At 31.2% G+C, this 18,697-nt stretch overlaps 2 protein-coding genes across 5 annotated transcripts in view; one reads left to right on the top strand and one right to left on the bottom strand.

Moving 5' to 3' along the window:
- LOC142331193 (uncharacterized) overlaps window positions 1-16,060 on the bottom strand; it is a 63,434-nt gene extending 47,374 nt beyond the window's left edge. For all 4 annotated transcript variants that reach the window (XM_075376927.1, XM_075376929.1, XM_075376925.1 and 1 more), the window contains exons 1-3: window positions 15,536-16,060; window positions 10,584-10,733; window positions 9,634-9,783 (exon numbers count right to left, since the gene is read on the bottom strand). In XM_075376927.1, the coding sequence (XP_075233042.1) occupies window positions 9,634-9,783; window positions 10,584-10,730 (297 nt within the window). In that variant the 5' untranslated portion in view covers window positions 10,731-10,733; window positions 15,536-16,060. The remainder of the gene's footprint in view (window positions 1-9,633; window positions 9,784-10,583; window positions 10,734-15,535) is intronic.
- Window positions 16,061-16,673: 613 nt separating this feature from the next.
- On the top strand, window positions 16,674-18,443 carry LOC142331360 (nuclear speckle splicing regulatory protein 1-like). Its single transcript, XM_075377209.1, has one exon. The coding sequence runs from the start codon at window positions 16,969-16,971 to the stop codon at window positions 18,145-18,147; it is 1,179 nt and encodes a 392-aa protein (XP_075233324.1). The 5' UTR covers window positions 16,674-16,968; the 3' UTR covers window positions 18,148-18,443.
- The last annotated feature ends 254 nt before the right edge of the window (window positions 18,444-18,697 follow it).

Here is an 18,697-nt window from a genome sequence, read left to right as displayed (position 1 = left end):
GAGGCAAGAAGAGTTAGATGACAGTCGAATATACAACAGAACCCTGGCAGCCGGGTCAGGTGTCGCAAGGGAGTGAAAGACAGCCCCTCATGCAGTTGCCGCTCGTTTGTGTTTATATGCATGGGTGGTAGATGAAGCGAGGGGACTCCAGTAGCCTCTGAGCAAGTTGCAAGTGAAACCAATGTCCAAAAGGAAGGTAAATAGCGATGTAGGGTGTGAATATTAGCTAAAGTGAGTACAGTTGGTAGAAGTCATTATATTATCTAGATTATTGATTAAACTATAATTAATTAGAGCAAGCAGTGAACTAAAACAGCCCAAGAAGAAACAGTCAGAATAATGTAGCTGTCAGAAGCAGCGTCAAGAGCCGGAAGGTGAGGCGGTGAGGGACAGCCTTCAGTGGAGTCGCCATCTGTCCACACTTGTGCAGGTGGGGGCAGCGATGAAGCTACAGGACTGCTAAGCCCCCCTATCTTGTCACCCCCGGTGTTGTGATATACTTAATTGCAAAACCGGCTCTGGGTGGAAAGGAACAGTGAAACCGGAGTTTTAGTCGGTAGGGTACAGGCATTCATAGGCTCTATAACATCTAGCCGAACCCATGTGAGTCCATCACTCCTCCACCTCGTGGGGGTACATAAATGGTATTTCTCCACAACATCGATTAAAAAAAAAAAAAATATATATATATATATATACATAAATATATAAAAAAATGGTAGGCGACATTTAATTTAAATAGGCATACAATTTTTCAAATTCTAAAAAAGTTCATAGCCATCAATAGTCAATAGTCATCAAGCCAATGGTTTTTTTAATGGACCCTTTTACTCACCTAGTACAATAGGAATGTGTGCACACCTTGCAGAGCTTGTTCAAGTAAGAACTGAGGCAAGCAACTTTGGATCTTCGTAATGACATTAAGCTAAAATACTACGTATCAGGTAAGAACTTTTGTATTGCACTACTGAGAGGTTTTCATTCTTAAAAGAGTAGCTTACAGGACAGAATCGTTTTTCAGTTACCATATATCTTTGCGAATCATTTTTGACAATAAATATTATAATATTAAAATGTATCAAATAATATCAAAGTATCAAAATGTGTCAGAAGAAATAAAATATAGATCTCGACTCGCTGATGAGCATCCTGTTGAGTGTTTACGAACAGAATATCATCATACTGATCTAATAATTATGAGGCACTGGTCAATGAAATGGAATGTCAAATATCACATTGATTTTTAGATTGATATTATTTATATAAATATATATATATATATTTAATATAATATGAACTTTGTAAACATTCATTTAGCGCAAAAATTTAAACAATAGTTTTTATGAATTTTAATAGTAAAAATTAAAGATAGAAACAGATATCAATTTGTGCATATGTAAACATAAAATTGCTTTGATAAGATATGTAGTACCTGCTCTGCCAGTATTTCAGAATATATTGATATGATAAAATTCAAGGATGGGAATTTGAACCCAGAAAGAGCAAAAAAGAAAAGTTTTTCCCCCATCTCTTTATGGGGATTTGATTAAGATAAAATACTATTAGAAAGTATCTTAGCTATCAAAGTTGAATTAAATTATGTGAAGAAATTTACTTACAAGTTTTCAACAATGGCCTTTTTTAATGTTTTTAGCTTAACATTATTTTATAAATAAATATTACTTTTCCGACAAATATGGCTAGAACAGCTATATTGAAAGGTGAAGTAAAATGATCATGTCAAAGATAGGGTATTGGGTTTTTTTCTGTAAATTTGTAGGTTTTAGGGTCAAAAAACACAATATATGTATGTATCGTACAACTTATTCTAAAGTCAAGGCGTTTTAAAAATTTTAATAAAAATACAGAGGTTTTTTAATATTTTTTTTTTGTATCGCATTCTGTGAAATGGAAAATTATTTTTTAAAACATTATGTTTTTTAGTCAAGTAACCAGAGGCTGGTAAAGCCAATCAAATCGTACATACAATAAGAGTGGCAGTAGCTGTATTTGTTGGGCTGCCATGCCATATACTGCCTGCACTTTTGATATTCACATGAAGATTACACACACACACACACACCAAAAATCAAGTAGAGGTAAGAAAAATTCTAAAAATAATAAATTACATTTAACTCAATTTGAACCTTTAAACTCAAAATTTAACAGAATTCTTTCTTAGTGCTCACTTACATTGTAAGAAAGACATGTATACAAATTTCCTTAATTTCAAATTAATCTTCATCAGGTATTTTTAGAAGTTTTTTATAAATGACTCTCATGCTATTTTATAATTATAGATATATTTGGATACAGTTTTTAATATTCTTTCACAATTACTTCTAATATACTCTTAACTTAATGAACATCTTAGTAACAATGTCTTAAACTTGTAGTTTTCATTTGTTATGTATTAATAATAGGAAGTCTAAAAAGTAATGAATGTTTTGCACACTATATAGTTTAATGTCCTAAATCTCAGGGAATATGAGTCGCAGTGGGTCAGGCCGAATGTTATTTGACAGCTGGCAGTTGAAGCTACTAGATGTGCAAAAAATGTTGCAATTCTTATACTTGGACGTAAGGTATTGTGCTATGAAAATCAGTGGATGTTCAGCAAAACTGATGAGATCTTACAATTTTATTTCGATAAAGATGCAAATGCTGCGCAGAACCGTGAAGAAACTTGTGCTGTTTATGGGCAAGATATGTCATCAAACACAACAGCCAAAAGATTGTTCAGTCGCTTTTGTTTTGGAAATTGTTATGTCCAAGATGCTCCTTGCAGTCGAAGACCAACAAAAAAATCACAGAAAAAGTGAGTGATATTCTGGTAAAAGTCTAGCCATGCGAGCCTTCATGACATTGTCAGTGGCCTAACACCCATCACCAAACACTGTTAGTCCAATCAGAGAAAGCTGGTTACAAAAAGAAGCTTGACATTTGAGTACCACATGATCTGACTGAGAAAACTTTACTCAATTGAATTTCTATTTGTGAATCTCTACTAAAACGTAATAAAACTGAGCCATTTCTGAAGCCAGATGATCATCAGTGATGAAAAGTGGATAACCTAAGAACAAAATGGTGAAAAAGATTGTGACTGAAGCAAGGAGAAACTCCATAGTCTGTGACAAAGCCCACACTGATGGCAAGGAAGATTATGTTGTGTTAGGTGTAACTGGAAGGCCATCGTGTCTCACAGTCTGGTGCTACCAAGCAGTATGATAGACTCAAACCTGTACTGTTGGCATTTAGTGTGACTGCACTTATCAATAAAAAAAAAAAACGGCCAGAATTAGTAAATAGAAAGGATGTCATACACCATACTGATAACCGCCAGAAAGCGACATCTTTAACAACCTATCAACAATTGCAAGAACTTGACTGGGAGATTTTGATGCGTCCATCATATAGCCTGGACCTAGCACCGTTAGCATAGCACTTGTTTCAGTCTCTGCAATAATTCCCTGAATGGTGTTAAATTAGTTTCAAAAAAGGCCTTTGAAAACCTTGTAACTCAATTTTAAGAACGGAAAACTTAGAAGTTCTATAGTGTAGGATTTATGGTGTTGACAGAAAAATGGAAGAAGATTATCAAAAAATATGGTCCAGGTAGTCTCAAAATGTATTTTTCAAAAACAATAAATGTATTCTACATTTTGGATTCCAAAGGCTCAGTACTTTTTAGACAACCGGAAATAAAGAAAATACGAATTATGTAATATGCAAGTTATTTCAAAGCTTTATTAACAGAATGTACATATATAACATAAATGGTTCCAAATGATCTTGTTTATAAACTAATTAGTTTAGAGTAGTATATACAATAATGTAAAAAGAAAAAACTAGCCACAAACTGCAAAGATCCTATAACAGAGACAATTTATACCACTTTGTAACCTAATTTGACTTTTCAGTAAAACTTTCTAGATAAAAATTACAAATGAAATTTTCTAACCCGTATGAATAAAGATGTCTTTTTAAACTATCCCTGTGACAAAATGTTTTCTTACAAAAATTACAAGTAAATTTCTTCTCACCATTATGAACAGAGAGATGTGTTTTTAAATTAGAGCTTTCATTAAAAGTTTTTTTACAAAACTTTCTCATTTGTATTAGTAGAGATATGTGTTTTTAACTTACTGCGTCGAATAAACGTTTTTTTAGAAAAATTATATTTTAAGTTTTTTTTTACAACATGAATAGATAAGTGTGACTATAATGTAGATCTCCGAGTGAAAGACTCCTGACAAAGAACACATGTGTTAATAGGAAGATGAAAAGATATAACATTCCTTTCTTTAACACGTTTTTCTGTAATTTGCAAGCACTTTTTTTAAAAGAAAAACTGTTAAAATCATCATATTCTTCATCGATGACGTTATCACAAATGCAATTATATTTTAATTTATTGCAAACCACACAATTTGATGTCTGTAAACTACTTTCAGTAATTCTTTCCTCCACATCATCGATAATTTCTTCAATAAGATCAAAAAAAAAAATGTAACTGTTAAGTTAAAAATCTATCGGAATTGACAAATCTACAAATTGACAACTTTATACTTTAATATTAAATATCTTATGTTCATATTTAAGGAAGCACAATATATTTGTTTCAATGTAGCAAAAATAGAAATTTCATTAGTACAAACAGTTAAAATATAAGGAACAAAATTTAACAATCCCCAAACTACATGCTACTAAGCATACAAACTAAAACTGGTCTGACAACAGACAATTTTATAATGGCAAATAAAAAAAAAAATTAAAAAAAAATTACTGGTAGTTTAGTTCTGTTAATATTAACTGAAAATAGAAACCTGGCAATAAGTGTAAATATTTTCCAAACTCATCCCCAGATAAAGATATTGGTCATTACATTTGTTCTTAAAAAATCAAACAAGAGTAATAAGATCGGTTTATCATTTTTATTAGATTTTCATCCGCTGGAAGAACTGAATGAAATGAAAAATAAGAGAAAATAGGTTTAGTACTGGATGGGTGAATCAAGTTAATAATGAAAGAGTCATATACTGAAGATCCAAAATTATATTAATTGATCATGAAAATGGGGCGTGAAATGTTAGAAGTCTAAAAAAGGTTGGTAGGTTAGAAAACTAAAGAGGGAAATGGATAGGATAAATGTAGATGTAGTAGGAATTAGCGAGGTTCGATGGGAAGAGGAAAAACGACGTCTGGTCTGGTGATTTTAGAATAATTGACTCAGCTTCAAATAATGGGCAGGCAGGAGTAGGTTTCGTAATGAACAAGAAGATAGGGAAGAGAGTAGAGTATTTCACAATGCAAAGCGATAGAATCATTGTAATAAGGATAAAATCAAAACTTAAACCGACAACGATTGTTAATGTCTATATGCCTACAAGCGCCCATGATGATGATGATGATGACGTAGTGTATATGAAGAAAGGAAAAGGCAAGGAAGGAAATATAGTTGGTGAATACGGGCTGGGCAAAAGGAATGAAAGAGGGGACTGACTTATAGAGTTTTGCACAAAGTATAATTTAGTAATTCCCAACATTCAGTTTAAAAATCATAGTAGAAGAAAATACACATGGAAAAAGCCAGACGATACTGCAAGGTATCAGATAAAATCTATCATGGTTAAGCAAAGATTTAAAAATCAACTCGCTAACTGCAAAACTTACCCTGGAGCAGACATTGATAACGACCATAATTTAGTGATAATGAAATGTAGATTGGGGTTTAAAAGCCTGAAGGAAAGGTGTCAGATGAATCGGTGGAATTTAGAGAAGGTTGAGGAAGAGGAGGTAAAGAATTTTTGAAAAGGACATCGCAAGAGGTCTCAGTAAAAAATATAAGGCAGGAAATGTAGAATAATGGGTAAACTTGAATAGGAAATTCTTAAATCAGCAGAAGCTGAACTTAGGTGGAAAAAGAGAACTGGTAAAAATCCTTGGGTTTTAGACGATATATTGCAGCTGATGGATGAACGTAGAAAATATAAGAATGCTAGTGATGAAGAAAGTAAAAGGAACTATCGACAATTAAGAAATACAACAAACAGTAAGTGCAAACTAGCGAAAGAAGAGTGGATTAAACAAACGTGTTCAGAAGTGGAAAGAGAAACGAACATGGTAAAATAGATGGAGCGTACAGGAAAGTTAAGGAAAATTTTGGGGTATATAAATTAAAATCCAATAATGTGTTAAACAAAGATGGTACACAGATTTATAATACGAAAGGTAAAGTCGATAGGTGAGTGGAATATATCGAAGAGTTATACAGCGGAAAATGGTGTTATGGATTATACTAACTAGAGTGTAATATTTATGAAAAAGGGGAATTTCCTTCAGACTTCAAAAAAAGTGTTATAGTCATGATACCAAAGAAAGCAGGGGCAGATAAATGTGAAGAATACAGAACAATTAGTTTAACTAGTCATGCATCAAAAATCTTAATTAGAATTCTATACAGAAGAATTGAGAGGAGAGTGGAAGAAGTGTTAGGAGAAGACCAATTTGGTTTCAGGAAAAGTATAGGGACAAGGGAAGCAATTTTAGGATGAAAGAAGAAGAGAATGAAAGGGGAGAAACAATACTGAGATCTGAATTTAAGAAAGCATTAAAAGATTTGAATGGCACAAAGGCTACTGGAATAGGCTATTTACCTGTAGAATTACTGCGCAGTGCAGGTGAGGAAGCGATTGATGGATTATACAAACTGGTGTGTAATATTTATGCAAAAGGGGAAGTTCCGTCAGACTTCAAAAAAAGTGTTATAGTCAAGATACCAAAGAAACCAGGAGCAGATAAATGTGAAGAATACAGAACAATTAGCTTAACTGGTTATGCACCAAAAATCTTAACAAGAATTCTGTACAGAAGAATTGAGAGGAGAGTGGAAGAAGTGTTAGAAGACCAGTTGGTTTCAGGAAAAGTATAGGGACAAGTGACGTAATTTTAGGCTTCAGATTACTAGTAGGAGAAGATTAAAGAAAAATAAACCAACATACTTGGAATTTATAGACCTAGAAAAGCCATTCGATAATGTAGACTGGAATAAAATGTTCCGCAATTTAAAAAATTAGGGTTCAAATACAGATAGAAGAATGACTGCTAACATTTGCAGGAACCAAACAGCAACAATGATAATGGAAGAACATAAGAAGAAATAAGCTTTAATAAGAAAGGGAGTCAGACAAGGATGTTCCCTTTCCCCGTTACTTTTTAATCTTTACATAAAACTAGCAATTAATGATGTTAAAGTACAATTTAGATCCGGAGTAACAGTACAAGGTGAAAATATAAAGATGCTATGATTTGTTGATGATATAGTAATTCTAGCTCAGAATAAAAAGGATTTAGAAGAAACAATGAACGACATGGATGAAGTCCTATGCAAGAACTACAAGAACTATGCAACATTTGGAATATGTAAAACAAATTGTTAGGGATGTAGGATGTAGGGGGTATACTGAAATGAAACGACTAGCACTACAAAGGGAAACTTGGAGAGCTACATCAGACCAGTCAAGTGACTAAAGACAAAAAAAAAGTGAACATCACTTCGAGTTAATTGTGGATTTGTTGTAGTATCAAAGCTACAGTTCATTGTGTCAAGGTTTGGGAAAAACTCTTGCACAATTTTGGCCAGACAATGTGATAAAACAATACAATAGCATCTTAGCATGTAATTTAACACCTGAGATCCAAATTCAATACCACATCATTTAGAAAAAATTAGTAGATTATAAAGTTACTTATTTTTCTTCAACAGTCAATATTGATCAAATTTCGAGTAATGATGAAAGGATCTCTTTATAAATAAATTATATAAATTTCATTGCTAAGATCTCTAAAATTGGTTAAGAGGGCAAATCAATCACTACGTTGATTGCGTTTTAAAGAAGGAGAGAGAATTTTTTTCACCCTTACAACTCACACAAAGCACTCACGCATTTTTTCACAGCTATTTTAGTGACAAAATTTTGAGTAACATGATTAGCATCTTTGTAGACAAAATATTCAGAAGTTATCACATTCTTTAAATTAAATTCATTGCTACCATCTAACTTGAAAATATACCATTCTAAAGCGCGAGCTCTAACAGGAAGTTCATAATCCAGTGTATTCGAAAAGTATCTACACACCTACATAAAAATGATTATAGGTTGAGGGATTTTATTCTGTGTTAATATGAATAATGTTTTCTACAAAGGTTTGTAATTCTGTATTGAATGCAGTTAGCTTCCATGACCCGATCAGGATGTTGTGACAAGAATATGTGTCAACTAAAGAAGATACGACTCTTTCTTGTCACTGTTTGTTCATTGTATTTAAATGATTGAGGCTGTCTTTCCATGTGCACACTGAACAGTGAATATTTCTCATTTAATACATCTTCATAAGCATAATGAGTATATACAGACAATGAAAGATTAGTATTTTATTAGATTTCCAGGTACACTGGTTCCTAATCGATATGGCGTAAGAACACTAATCGAAGACTTTGGGGAGATTGGATCAGTAAAGAAATATGAGTGAAGTGGTAGACCATAAGTACTCGATGAAGACGTATCGACTACTATGTGATGTAGTCTTAACAAATCCGTGCAAAAGTTAGCTTAACAGAAAAACAGCTGCAACAAGGCAATTTGTAATAAGCTCAGTCTTGTCCCATATAAAGCGATTCAAAAGTTATTGGCCAGAGAGCTGTGCAAAGAGAATTCAATACTGGGAATGGTTTCAACAGTTTCTAGTGGATGTTTGTGAGCTGCCAACTATTTAAGCACAAATTTAATTTATACTACCATTTAAATATGAATTCAATTCTCTGTGAAAAGAAACTCTAAGAAATTAACCTTGTTTTGAGAAAGCTGATACTTTGCTAAAAAATAGTAGCATTTCAATATATTCTACTAATTTTCAGATTTATATCATGCAATAGTCATATTTCTATTGAATAATCATTTTATTATAATTACAGATTATAATTTAATACACATTAAAAAATCCCAAGGAACCCTCAGAAAACTCATAAATACCATACTAAAAACTATACAAGAAGTACAGATTTTGGAATAGTAGGCTCATGGCTGTTACCAAAGACCAATAGGAATGGTATTAAGAAGTACAATATTTCTTACGTTTATGTATTTTATGGATGTTTCATAGCAATAATGCAAATGCTGTCTGTTGGGAGGTAAACAAACAATTTTTTCTGGCTGTGCCACATTTACAGTATCATAAGAAACACAATGAAGTAGTTTCTCTGAGGACAATAATGTTCTTTATAAAACTGGTTTCTGTGAAAAGATTATAAATTTACTTGCAAGAATATATCCGCTGCATTTCAGTAGGTTTGTTATATGATGAGAAACAGCATATTTTGGCACTATAAAGATAGAAACAAGAAACCTCATATAAAATCTCACTCGGAATGGTTATTCTTTATCAAAAGCCACGAGTTTTCGTAGCTTTTGGAGTGACGTGTGACTTCTCAATCCTACAAATACTGTTTTATCATTTCACATACACTTTGGTATCACTTTTTTTAAGCTTTTAATCAAAATAACTAATTATTAGATATTATTTAGAATGCTAAATATTAGGTAAACCATCAAATAGTAAATGAAAATATCTTACTTGTCTAGATGTTGTCAGTTTATCATCTATCATAGCAACAGGAGCAATCAAATGTACTGTTCGCTCTGTTTCATGCTTGATTTCTTGTTTAATACTGGAAGATAATGGATCTTCATCAAAAAATGAACTATCAGTTTGTGCATCCATACTCTGCAGCAAAATATAAAGTAATAATAATAATAATTTATTATCTTTATATAATTAACATCTATTAATAATATATCTATTTTTCTTACAATTATAAAATAAATTGATTTTCATAGAAATAACTCATCCGTGTGAGTACATCTACAATAATATTTAACTGGAATTTGCAGTATATAATCACACATGATAGTGCAAGAAAAGGGAAATATTGGAGGCATTGGCATTAAATTAATAGATCAATAGAAAAATGTTTGCACAATCTAAATTGTTTGGTAAAAGAAACAGGTTGCTGATGCAAATATAAAGAAGCACATCAACCTTGTTTGGAAACAAAAATTGCAGTGACATAGAATAAGGATTATTGAAACCTATAACAAAGTTTCTTGTAACTGAACATGCTTCATAAAGGCAAGGATAACTTTGTACTCTTTTAAACATTTATATAAACAATGTTAAATGTGGGTATAAAATGAATATGTTAGTCACCTTTGTTTAAGGCATGAGGCATCTGCTCACTGTATTTTATTTGTTACGTATTGTTGTACAAAATTTATCTACCATAAAATGTTAGATGCAATTCGTTAAACAAAGCTATTTAACCCCTTATACTCCACTAATAAATGTTTTTTACACTATAAATGAAAATATCTCTTGTCAGACATGAATGCTCAATAATATGTGGGCTAAAAAACAGTAAATAAAAATATCTTTACGAACAGAAAAATTGAAAAGTCTTATAATAACTAGCTTTTATGTTTTTCACTTAAAATAAAGATGCCAAAATAAAGAAGAAAATAGGTTACTTGTTTAAAAATTGTCAATTTATCATCAGTCTTGGCAAAATGTACAAACAAATATTCTTGTTGCCCAGTTTCATGCATGTCTTCTTTTTTAATGGGCAAGGATAATGGATTTTCTTCCAAAACTGAATCGTTAGTTTGTGCATCCATACTCTGCAAAAAAAATATATTAATATCCTACTACAAAAGTGTGACTTAAAATAAGCATGTTAAATGAAATATTACTGAAACGTAACATCTGATGAAGTCAAGAGCTTGGAACTACATATATTGTTAAAGATAATTTAAGATATGTTATGTATAAAACTGGGTTTTAAAGCACTAAAATGCATCAGTTATGTATGGAAATGATTTGCTATACATATAATCTATATTTATAACTAACACAACATGAAAACCAGAGTTTTATGGTATAACTGAATTTCTAAATCTCCAAAAAATATGAGTAGGCAATAACAGTAGAGGTGATGGTTTTTTATTACCTAAATTGATACAATTTTTTGCAAAAGAAAACCTAAATATAGACTATATGCTATGTATATAGACTATGATGCTAAATTAAACAAGGATTATTGCATGTTTTTAAAGTACTAGTGGAAGTCAATTCAGTTGTATTAAAAACAAAAATTTAATTTTTAGACAATCAAAAAATTGTCAGAAGAAAAACATAATTAATGAGTTAAGAAGCCATTAACATAAAATAAGTATATATAACATGAACTATTAGAAGAACGCGAGTCAAAAGCGAGTGTCCTAACCTGACCCTAGTTATAACTTTGTCACAAAAGCATCTTGGGCTGACAAACGCCAGAGTTGATGTTTATCGATTAGCATAATATGACATGACATCTCAATGTTATACTGTGTTTTTAACACAAGCATACCATTCGCTTTGGCTTCTTTCTCTTTTAATTAATCTGACATAGTAACATTAGACATGAAAACTTGTAAAACTGCAGACTCTCATATGCCATTATCAACCAAAATCATACCGTTTATTTGTCCAGAACAGTAGATGAGGTAGTGGGATGTAAGTGATTCTGAAATCCTTAATATTTCAATTAAAATAAAACTCAAAAAAATAAACAAAAATGTATTTATTTTTCTCATATTATGAAACAACTGGAGATTACATAAGACAATTTAATAAGCAGTTGAAAATATTATCACATTGAAGATTAAATGTTAACATAAGAGAAAATGTAGGTTCTTCCACACCGCCGCTCTGCCGTTTTGTTGTTCGCTTCACCTCCACAACTTCCTGGAGGCAAAGCTCATTAGCTATTTCAGTTACGTCCACCTCCAGAAGGTCTCAGCAAAAAATTACTTCTTGGCTGGTATTCAGGGTTTTGTGGCACACCGCACTTGCGTTTATACCTCTCATTTTAGTAAGACGTAAGAGAGATTGACTCTGCTCGTCGTTATATTTTTCGATCAGAATCAATTCGTCTCTTAACTTCTTGGTGTTCTTCTGGAAACCACTTCAACCCATTACAACATTTTAACTAGGGAAGGCAAGACCTTATGAAGGGAGCCACCTTCCTGATTATTTAGAAGAAATTGATAAACTGATATTCTTTCTTGTATTGCAGACTAGATTTGTCACCATTTATATTAACACTTTGTTCAAGACTGTTATTCTCGCCAAGCGAGGCCTTTTCACTAGACTGTTTTTGGGGTTATTTTCAGATGGACCATCAGCCATCATAGAATTAAATTGAGCACTTGAAAATTTTGGTCTCACGATTATCTGCGATATAACGGACACTGCTGCAGAGTGCATGCATACTGGAGTTAAGAGCTAAATACAATTGGGTTCGCCCTGGTGGCATCGTTCGAGACTCACTACGTAGTCATTCACCCATCAGTATGATAGTTTCCACCTTGTGTTACAGTTGCGTTTCATAAGATGTTGCAACAGTATCGAGTGTAAATGTATGAATTTATAGAGTAGGATGTTGCTCTGTAGTTGTGTAAGGGTATATGTTGTAATTGGTGTAGTGTATGTATATACTGTAAAATATTCTGCTTTCTGCAACTCTGTGCATAGTTGGAAGAAAAGCTGCAGAGGCTAGGACCATGGGGACGCCAATCCCCAAAGTCTTAAAGAGTAAAACTCCCCATTGGAGGCCTTCTTTTGAAAATATTTTTTTCATATTTTAATGACTTATTAGATGTTTGTCTTACTTCTTTTTCAATTTGGCTTAGTTTTAAATTCTTATTTATACTTATAACAGTATAAATAAATGTTGAAAAATAAAAATTTAAAAAGAAGGAACTGCAAAGCATCACACATGACTTAAAGTGAAAAATAAACTTTACAGTTTGCTGGGAGTATAATGATTCTTAAAAAAGAAAACTTTTTAAAAATGCATTGCCATCTAAACGATGGTACAGAAGCTGAGGTACAAATTAACCCTCCGCCAGCCTGAAAATTTGTTATGTGTTTCTTATGTTGTAGACAAGCAATCACAGATTCTGTTAAGAAACCAGTGTAAGTTCATTCATAAATTTTTTTTTCTTCCTTCTATTTCCAAATCTGTAATAAAGTTTCATTTTTCAACTTACCTTCCTAAATTATACTGCAACTAAAATTAGTGAGTAGTTACTTTTATCTAATTTACCTCTAGTTCACATTCCAACAATTTTATTCTGATTCAAAAAAATGTTTATTCTTTTATTTTTACTAATGACTTCTGTATCAGTCACACTTCCATTCTTCAAACATATCTAATATGAAGCAACAGGTATAAGTAATATAAGGTGTCTCAGGTTACAGAACTAATTTATATCAAAGGTAATTTATGTAAGAGGACATATTAATTTTTTATATAGAGAAAGTTTGAATACAATGTATTTCTCTTTTTCAGTCATACAGTACTCAAAACTATAAAATGCTAGCTTTACATTGTGTTATTCAACATGAATCAAATTGTTAATAGACTTAGCTGTTACTTGTAGAATAAAATTTCTTACACAAAAAAGTAACTAGAAACTAACTGATTGATCCATCATTCAAAACAAACTGAACTACCAAAAGGTGCAAGGTGGGTTCCCAGAGAGCTTACTGTTCATTACAAAGCTGAGAAATTTCACACCAAATTAAAAAAGTTTGCACCAAATTCAAAAATGTTTCAATAACAACGGTAACGCATTTTTGGACAGGATTTTAACCTGTAATAAAACTTGGATACATCACTTTGAGCTGGAGTTCAAGCGTCAAAGCATACAGTGGAAACACCCTGAAACACCTGTCCATATATTCAAAATGCAACCATTGACTGGTAAGGTCATGTTAACTGTCTTCTGGAGTGCCCATTGTCCGATTTTCTGTGATTATTTGGAGAAGCAATGCACTATCAACAGCCTGTACTACTCAGCTATGACTAAAACAAAGTCAAGCCCACATTGAAGAGGAAATGTCCGGGATAGCAGAGAAAAGACGTGCTTCTTTCTCAAGATAACACTCGACATCATACGGCACAACTGATGCTGAAAACTATTGGAAAACGGGTTAGGAGCTTCTCCTCATTATCCTTACAGCCCTGACCTTGCCCCTTTGGATTTTTATCAGTTTGGTTTGATGAGATAAGCTTTGCATGGCACCAAGTTCAAAGGAGGTAAAGAAAAAAGTACAAAACTAGCTTCGTAGATCAAGTTAAAGAATAATTTCACTGAGGGGATAAGAAGACTCGTAAAAAGATGGGATAAGTGCATAGAAGTTGGTGGGGAATATGTGGAAACACAGACAAAAAAAAATTGTATTTATTTAATAAACCAGTTTTGCTGTACAGTTATTAGTTTGTTTAATTTAATTATTGATTGACCCTTGTATTTGAAGGCAATTTAAATGATTATGAGGTTGCTGCATGGAAATCATTTAAAAAGGTAAAAGAAAATATAACTTAACTTCTTTAATATAAAGCATTTGGGTGTAGTATGGTCACTAAAGATCCTGTTCTTAGATTCTCATCTGGATTTTTCCCTACTAATTGTGGAGCTGTTAGTGATGAATATAAAGAGTGCTGGATATACCTACAGTAAACTACACCAGAAAATTCAAAAGAAGAATATTTTAGGCATGTAGAAATAGCATGTATAATATTGTCGTACTATCGTCACAATGATTCTTTCTTATAAAACATAGTTTTTTTACAATAAAACTATGCCTGAGAAAGAAACCAGTTATTTATTTAAAATCAGTGTCAAAAATACTTTAAGATTCAGCTATTAACATTCTTGTAATGAACAAAAAAACAAAATTTTATTGTCCAGTATTATGGAAAATTATAATAATTAAAAATATGATTTTAACTTTGGCTCTTCTTAATGCTATGAACATTAATATTATTTTAGCTTAAAATCTGTTTATTGGAATGAAAATAGTACAAACGGAGCTTTTAGTCATGTACATTTTCATCATCTGCAGTATTGTCATCAAATGTAAACATCCCACTTTTTAAAGAAATTTACCCTTATGTTTATAAATTTTCACCTTTATATTTATTTAAATATATTTTAATAATGTATGCGATGAAAACTAATAATAAAGCTAACTTTACTTTCTTCACTTTTATAACATTTAAATACCTTTTATACATTTTCATATATTTAAATACATTTTGCCTTAAATACATTTATTTAAATAACTTCTCTGCAGAATAATTGTAAATTAAATCAACCAAATCTTATAAATGAACAAATTGTAATCCATGTTATGCATCCAAACACAAAAATGATGAAGATTATTAATAACAAGTAGTGTGACAAATATAACCTGAAAAAATGTTTTATATATATATATACACACAAAACAAATTTATTGAATCAAACAATTATTTAAAAAATAATAATAAACAATAAATAAATATTTATTAAATAATTTTTAATAATAATGATGTTATTAATTAAATGCTTAAACTACTGAATATATTCTTTTAAATAAACATTCTTACTGCAATGCAATTAATCCATTGGTACAGGTTTTTACTATATGAAAAAGTATAGAAAAGTATTGCCTAGGAGGCGACTGTTCTGTTATAATCACTGAAATGAGCACTGCCTATATCCATTGTGAGCGGAAAACGAACGTGAGACAGATGGGCTTCGGCATCTTCTTGAAAAGTACCTTTTAACATTGCTGAATGAATCTGTGTTTTTATTACCATATAACGTGCCTAACTTTAATATAATAAAGATTATTTGATTAATTTATTTTAAAATGAATAAAAATAATCTTCCGTAAAAAAGCAATATTACTTTAATATGTTCTATTATTTGCTATAATTACATATTTTTATTTATTAATATAGATTATTTTTCAGTTTAATAATTTTGTTATGCAGCTCTGATTTAGATGTTTGCTTTGGGTTTTCTATATACTTCCTGGCATTCTAGTTCTTTTTGTTACCTAGTACAAAATAACATTACACAAAGCTAACGTGATCAAATATGATCATTTTTTTACGATTGCTTAGCTGTACGCAAGTGTTAAAAAGTCATGGCAAATATTTTTAATTAATAATACCCCAAATTAGTGAGTCAATTTAATTGGGTGTCTCCTATAATTCAAGATAAAATAAATCAACAGAAAAACATGTAATCTGGTAATAGTAGATTCGCTTGGCCTATAGATCAACAACCCGCCAAGGTTAACTGTCACAAATTTCACCTGTTCTAATGTATTTTGTCACACAACAACCGGTAAGGTGTTCGAAAACTGCGACTTCGTTTTTTAGCGTAATTCGTTACAGCTTTTTGAAGTAAATAATTTTCGCAGTTTCTAACGAAATTAACGAAGTAGTTTAAAATATGTAATCGTGCATTAAAATAACTATAAAAAATAATTGTTATTATTAAATAACAATCCCGGTCAGGCATGGCACTTTCACACGCTTCAAAAATTGTCATTCAGCTCGTCTTCTGAAGTAACACGTAACGGTGGTCCCGGAGATTAAAAAATTCGTGATACAAGAACCTTTTTAATCATGATTAATATTAGAGTATTAAACTTTACTCTAGAAATTTTAGTTCATGTTTAATCTGACATGAAAGCGCTACTATCGTTATTTTAGGTAGCTCTATGCAATAGTTCAGTGTACTGTAACGTGTCGATTCGTAAACATAACCTACTTCTAAGTGTTTTGTAGTAACTGTGTTTAATTTTTTTTTCGAGGTTTACTGCTTTCATTATTTATCGTTTACTTACTGTGTGCTTTTATTTTCTTGTAAGATGAGTGGTTATTTATATAATGCTGCAGTGTTAGCGAGATAGTTATTAATATACATTACATAATTTATATTTACTTAAATAATTTTTTATGTAATGCAGTACTATTAAACATATGATAATCAGTGATAGAATTTAGAGAAAAGTTTTTAAAATAAAATGACTTCCAGTAACAAACAGTATGGGTTAGTTATGCCCAAGAAAAAATTTAATATAACAGAAGTCAAAAGGCCATCAGTATTTAACAACAGTGATTCGGATGAAGATGCCAAAGATATGGGCACTTCAGATTGGATAAAAAAATCATTTCAGAAACAAGCAGCTCAGAGCAGCGGTGTCAGAAGACAGACAGAAATAGATATGAAGAAAGCTATAGAACAGGATCCTACTGTATTTAAGTATGATGAAGTATATGATGAATTGGAAAGAAAGAAATTGGATGAAGAAAAAAAGAAAAATGATGAAAAAAAGAAACCTCGTTATATACAGTCACTACTGAAGCAAGCACAACAAAGGAAATTGGAAAACGAAAGACGAATAGAAAGACAAGTACAGAAAGAGAGAGATGCAGAAGGTGAAGAATATAAAGATAAAGAAACATTTGTTACATCTTCATATAGGAAAAAATTAGAAGAATTTCGTAAATTGGATGAAGAAGATCAGAGACAAGATGTATTAGAAAAAATCTGTGATGTCTCTAAACAGCAAGATTTAGGTGGATTTTATAGACATTTGTATAAAACAACTGTTGACAAAGATGACTCTGAAAATAAAAGTGATGCCAAGGAAATTATTAATAAAGAAACAAAAGAAGATAGTAATGATAAATTAAGAATAAATAGCAAAACACAAAATGAAAAAAGACAGTATCGAAAACGTAAAACTTCTGAATCTAGTTCGTTGGAAGAAGGTGAACACTCTACTGATTCAGACACTAGTGTCAGTTCAGCTTCATCCTCATCTTCATCAAGTGAATCTTCATCTACTGCGAGTTTTAAGAGAAATAAGAGTAAAACAAAAGAGAAGGATAAAAAGGAGCAGCCAAGTAGATCAAAACTTATGAAAATTGATGTAAATGAAAAAGAAATTAAGAATGATAATGGAGAGAAAAGTAGTAAAGGTATTAACAATAAAAAAGATAATGGTAACACATCTTCAAATGTAAAAGATGAATGTACAACAGAAAACTTATCCATTGCTGAAGTAAAAGAACCAGCTAGAGAAGAAAAACCTAAAATAAACATATGGGAAAAAAGGACTGTTGGTCTGGTTTTTGAAGCGGCACTTAAGAGATATTTTGAAAGAAAAGCCGAAAGGCAGGCAATGCGTGGGAATTAATTTTTCTTTCTGTTAAATATACAGTTTTGTTTTATCAAAAAATATATATTTAATTTTTGTTGTGCAAATTAAAATATGTAATGAAGTGTTAATAAACTTTGCTGTATACATTTTTTGTTAAATGATTTTTGATTATTTGGAATTCAAAAGGACTTGCGCATATTTTTATCAGTTTCAAAATATATTTATATAGAGTGACTTAAAGGATCTTTTCGTATTTTATCAATGTTGTATGAAGTTAATATGATCTCAATATATGTACGCGTTTGTTGAATAAAATGGTGTACAAATTATAAAAATATTTGTCTAATTTTTTAAAGTTGAGTCTGGTATGAAGTATTTTACTTCATAGAATAAATATTTCACAAGGTGAAAATGCTCAGAATACTGTTCCCTAGTGTTTAAATCTTTTGCATAATATTTTGTAGAATCTGTTATAAAAAATCTCTGTACACGTTAAAGAAGTAAATACATTTTACAGAAAAGAAACAATTTAAAAAACTTTATAGGCTTTTTTCAACTTTGCTAAATATTTGATTAGTTTTGTAAA

The sequence above is a fragment of the Lycorma delicatula genome, chromosome 10 (assembly GCF_047948215.1).
Source record: "Lycorma delicatula isolate Av1 chromosome 10, ASM4794821v1, whole genome shotgun sequence".
Lineage (NCBI taxonomy): Eukaryota > Metazoa > Arthropoda > Insecta > Hemiptera > Fulgoridae > Lycorma > Lycorma delicatula.
This window is presented reverse-complemented; position numbering and strand designations above follow the sequence as displayed.